Here is a 5,137-nt window from a genome sequence, read left to right as displayed (position 1 = left end):
GGGGGGGGGGGGGGATTACTCGGAGTATATCAGCTAACTATTGAGCTGTGTTGGTTGTGAGTACCGTACTCACAAAGAAGTGTCCTGGCAGTTTCCAAGGACAACGCTGATGAAAACGGGATATGCCAAGCCGCTGAAGCAGGCGAAACAGACTGAACCCCTGCATAAACCTTTGGAAGCGGTGCGTTTCATGACGGCAGACTTCATAGCACCATGTATTATCAAAGGTGTGGTTCAATTTGATCGCCTTGTAGGCACCTGCCCCTGTGTGGCAACTGCTGGTCCAAACTTGCTGGCTGCGACCCCACCTGTTCACATGTTTGTCGTGTGCTTGTTTTTCATGCCAGATTTATTATGCATTGAAGTTGCTGTGCGTACAATATGCTCTCTCTACTGAGGCATGAGGTTGCTGGTTCGCTGCAGTGCGTTGTGTTACCAGTTATCGATGCCCATCCATGTGGTGTCTGTGCTGTAAAAGTAGATGCTGCACCCATACCCAACAGCATGTCTGAGCCCACAAGACTTGCAGTGCATCATCAAACCAACGCCGCGAGCCCAGACTGCTGAATGCCGCCAGCCTCAGCAGCTGCGCCGCCCACTACCTTGCCATGTGCAAGCAGGATCATGGCCAATGGCCCACGCGTGTCACTCGCCATTCCTCTGGAGCTGCTTTGCAGAGCGTGGCGCCAGCGGCCGGTGGCTAGGGCGCGACACTCTCAGGAGGTCCTGCAGAGTCGCGAACGCCTTCTACTGTACCTAAAGCGGCGGGCGGCAGTGACAACGCATCCTTGCGGGGCCACTCCATTCACCGCGCTAGTACCGCGTATGGAGGTATATATGTGCTTGGGAGCATGATTTATGAGGTCACGAGCATTCATTGGCGGCATAGGCCATTATCAGCTTGTGCGAGATCGCTTTGATCCAAAGCTCGTCAAGTAAACGCTATATACACCACAGATCTTGGTCACCGTACATTTGATAATCTGGCACAAAAGATACTGACACAAGCACCGACCTCCCGAGAGATCTTGTAGCGGGAACTTTGCGTAGCCAGCAAGCCAGGTTGAGCAACTGAGTTTGATTGGACGGATTCAAGCTCGTCTCTCAACTGCTGAGGCTGCGGGCTGAGCAAGGCAGCCTACCAGCAACCCCGCTTAAGCTGTGCGCTGGTTGTGCGCACTGCACTTGCGACGCCTCGCGGCAGCTGCGGCGGCCAAAGCGGCGCCGCCATGTCGGCGTCGGATGACAGCAAGTCGAAGCGTTATGACCGCCAGATCCGGATCTGGGGTGCCGAGGGGCAGCAGCGGCTGGAGGCGGCGCGGGTTGCGCTGCTCAACTCTGGCCCCACAGGGTCGGAGACCCTCAAAAACCTGGTCCTGGGCGGCATAGCCTCCTTCACAGTGGTGGACGCGGCGCGCGTGGAGGCGCGGGACCTGGGCAACAACTTCCTGGTGACACCCGATTCTTTAGGGGAGCCGCGAGCCAAGGTGGGCAATGGTGGAGTGTGGCCGGCCGCCGAGGCGGTGGTGGTGTGCCTCCTTTGAATGGGCGAATTTGCTGTTCACCTGTTTTTCATTCTATGTTTTTCATTCTATGCGCGGATGTCTGGCGCGCCGCCCCAAATGTAGGTGTATGCAGCAGCTGCCATGATCTCCCCAACAGCACACCACCGCGGCCTTGGGCTCATGCACTCACTAACCGCACGACCTGCAGCCTCCCCTTGCCCCCCCGCCTTATGTTCCACCCATCCCTAGCCCCCATCCCAACCCTTGAGCGCCCTCCGCCCAAACCTGAGCCTGAACCCACTCTCAACTCCTGGTCAAGAGTACTCCCCTAACACCTCATCCATGATGACATTCACACAGGTGGTGACAGAGCTCCTCAAAGAGATGAACGAGTCAGTGGCCGGGTCATATGTTGAGACCAGCCCCGAGGCCCTGGCGGAGTCTGACCCCTCGTTCTTCGACAAATTCGACCTTGTCATAGCCACACAGGTCCGACGCATCAACTGCGTCTCAATCACTGAGATATTTGTACACACAGCAGAGGGCGGCGCCTGTGCACGATTGGGGAACATTGGCTTGTCTGCGCAGCTGCCAGAGCGGATGCGCCCCGGGGGCGCCTGTGCGTGGTGGGCTGTCCGGACAGCACAATGGACAGCACAGCGACGGACACGCCCCCTTGCTGCGCTATACCCTGTGCAGATGTTTGAGCCCCACTTGCTGGCCCTGGAGGCGCTGTGCCGCAGCAAGGGCGTGAAGCTGCTGGCAGTGCGGTCTTTCGGCCTCATGGGTTACATGAGGGTGAGTCGTGCGGAGGGGGGCAGCTTGTCGTGTGCGACGCGGACACGCCGAATGGATGGTGGGGCTGAAGCCACCGCGCCATGCTTGGCCCCGCGTCACCAATGGCTTCCAATGCGGTGGGTGCACGCAAGCGGCCGGCGTTCCTGCCTCAACGCGCATGTTAAAAACGCGTCACCTGCGCTCTGCGCCCTCTGCAACCCCAGGCCAGCATGGCCGAGCATACAGTGGTGGAGTCAAAGCCAGACACGCAGGTGGGTGGCTTCACTGTTGGAGCGTTGCACCTTGTTTTGCGCATGTGCCACTATCAGCCAGCCCCTGCATTGCACGCAGTGCCGTCGGCCTGCAGCGTCCTCCCGGCGCGAGGCACCTCTCGCTTCGTGTTGCTCGAATTGAGCTCACTATTGCTTCCTCGAGGCGCGCGTTGAATTGACGCAGCAGATTTGCAAGCATTCATCACCGTGCATCTCAACCCACCCACAACATTCATGGGTGCACACCAAACACGCACAAACAGGGGTTCCCCTGTGCCTCCCACTCTTCCTGCCACACCCATACACCCTCGTGCCTGCTGTCCTCTCACCCTCTCGCAGGTGGATGACCTCCGCCTGGTGCGGCCCTGGCCCGCACTGGCGGCGTTTGCGGCGTCCTTTGACCTGGCAGCCCTGGACGACGCACATCACAAGCACGTGCCGTATGGTGCGGCCCTGGGGCAAAGGCATGTCGTCGGCGGGCGTGTCGGCTGCATGCGCGAGCTTGAGGCCTTTCTGTGCCAGGGCCGGCTGGCCTCTGCTGTGCCGCGCCGAGCTTGTCGCTCGACCTGCGTCGCTGCATTACACTACATCAGACTTTGCCAGCAGCAAGTGCAAAGCCCTGTGGATAGGGGATGACGCTGGCTTTCTATGGGGGGGAGCGCCCCCAACCTGAGAGGCCAGAGGAGCACGCGGGTGCGACCAAACACATGGGAGGGAACGTATGAGAGGGTTCAGGCGCCCCCTTGGCAAGAGGGACAAGTAAGCCTCCTGCCAAGCATCGCCGCGGTGCCTGGATTAATCTTCAGAAAGCTGACGTCCCCGCGCCCAATCCTCTGCCTGCGCGGCTGCACCCACAACAGCCGTGCTGCTGCTGCAGGCGCTGGAGCGGTGGCGGGCCGAGCACGGGGGTGCCGCGCCGGGGACGTTCGCGGAGCGCGCGGCCTTCAAGAAGCAGCTGGCGGCGATGCGGCGGCAGGGGCCGGAGGGCGTGCCGATGGACGTGAGTCATGACCACGACGGCGACCGATGCTTGTGCAGCACTATCAAAGCTAGGAGCCGCAGCTGTGTTTGTTGGCCCCAAAATGGCTGCTGGGCGCGTGCCTGCTCACCCTTGTACTCTCCAACTGCTGCCCCTTTCCTTGGCCGGTCGCGTCGTCAGCTCACGCATCGCCCTGCAGCAGCCCTCCACCCTCAACACCCCGCTCCCTTCCCACACCTGCCCCTTAACCTCACATCCAAGTTGACCTCATCATGCCCGACTCAAGCTGACCTTGTTGTACCCCAAAAGAGTTGACAACATACCTCAATCGTCATTGAGACCCACCACAAACACCACCACCACCCTCAGGAGGAGAACGTGGATGAGGCGCTCAAGGCGGCATTCCACGCCTGGACGCAGCCAAGCATACGTGAGGGGCCGACACGGGGCCGCAACGGGGCGATTGGAGGCCAATGCACGTGCGCCCAGCTTGCCTGGCAGGGGGTTGTGTCCCTCTGCCTGGCCCCCGATTGGTTGAAGCTGCTTGTCAAAGCTGCTTCTGCCTTGAGAGCGGCGTGCACAGAAGAACCCACGCTCATGCAAAACGTTCCTGCGCCACCTGTCGTCGATACTCTGTGAGTGATTCGCCGGCGACAACCCTTATTTCGTGCCCCGGTCAACTTGTAATGCACGCATGAAGCCTCGGAGGTGCGTCGCATCCTGGAGGACGAGCGCACCGAGGTCGGGCCATCCTCTGACGACTTTTGGGTCATGGCGGCAGCACTGAAGGAGTTTGTGGTGAGCGGGGTTTGGTGCTTGTGTAGGGTTCGGTGCATGTGTGTGGGCGTGTGTGCGCGCGAACATGTATGTGCGTGCGTGCGTGGATGCGTGAGTGCGTGCATCTGCATGCGTGCCTGCTTGTTTGCGTGCATGTTCATGTGGTTTTGTGTGTTCAGGCAACGTTGTGTGTGTTTGTGAGTGTGTGCGTGTGTGTGTGTTGTGTGTGTGTGTGTGTGTGCGCGCGCACGCGCGCGTGCGTGTGTGGACGTTATCATCCTTCAGTGTGGGTTCAGCTGGCGCTGCGCATCACGTGGCAGCACGACGCCGCTCAAAGGACGACGAACCAAGGGGCTGTGTGCCACCGTGGGCTGCTTTTGGGGGTGCCTGAGAGCGCGCCAGGGACTCTTTTCGCCCTGTGGCTGGCAGCTAGCTCCCGTCTCAGAAGCCCGCGGCCGCGGCCGCCGCCGCACCGCCCCTGCAGGCGCAGGAGGGCGAGGGCTGTCTGCCGCTGGAGGGGTCCATCCCTGACATGGCCACCACCACAGAGTGAGAGGAGAGCTGGGTGGGCGGTCATAGGCGGCATTTGGGGGAGTGCATGGTGTCAAGGGTGAGGGTAAAACTTGCATTCATGAGGACCCGGGGCGAGCACTGGGCCTACACATTGCAGCATTTCCAAGTAGGTTGATACAGTACTTTGCATCTCACGACCGTCCACAGTCCCGACTCCCGTGGCTCCCCTGTAGACGCCCAAACCATTGTCCACGGACGCCCCCTGCACATCATCCCTCCAGCCTCCTTACACCCTAACACCAACGCGACGCCCC

The 5,137-nt window shown here is 60.4% G+C and overlaps 1 protein-coding gene across 1 annotated transcript; it reads left to right on the top strand.

Annotated features, from left to right (window-relative positions):
• Positions 1–1,229: 1,229 nt before the first annotated feature.
• On the top strand, positions 1,230–4,863 carry MNEG_10329 (NEDD8-activating enzyme E1 regulatory subunit; the record flags this gene model as incomplete). The annotated part of the gene is made up of 9 exons (XM_014041198.1): positions 1,230–1,487; positions 1,866–1,994; positions 2,205–2,303; positions 2,507–2,554; positions 2,894–2,999; positions 3,415–3,554; positions 3,903–3,963; positions 4,234–4,331; positions 4,795–4,863. The coding sequence occupies 9 exons, from the start codon at positions 1,230–1,232 to the stop codon at positions 4,861–4,863; spliced, it is 1,008 nt and encodes a 335-aa protein (XP_013896652.1).
• Between the last annotated feature and the right edge of the window lie 274 nt (positions 4,864–5,137).

Source organism: Monoraphidium neglectum (genome assembly GCF_000611645.1).
Source record: "Monoraphidium neglectum strain SAG 48.87 unplaced genomic scaffold scaffold02273, whole genome shotgun sequence".
NCBI lineage: Eukaryota > Viridiplantae > Chlorophyta > Chlorophyceae > Sphaeropleales > Selenastraceae > Monoraphidium > Monoraphidium neglectum.
This window is presented reverse-complemented; position numbering and strand designations above follow the sequence as displayed.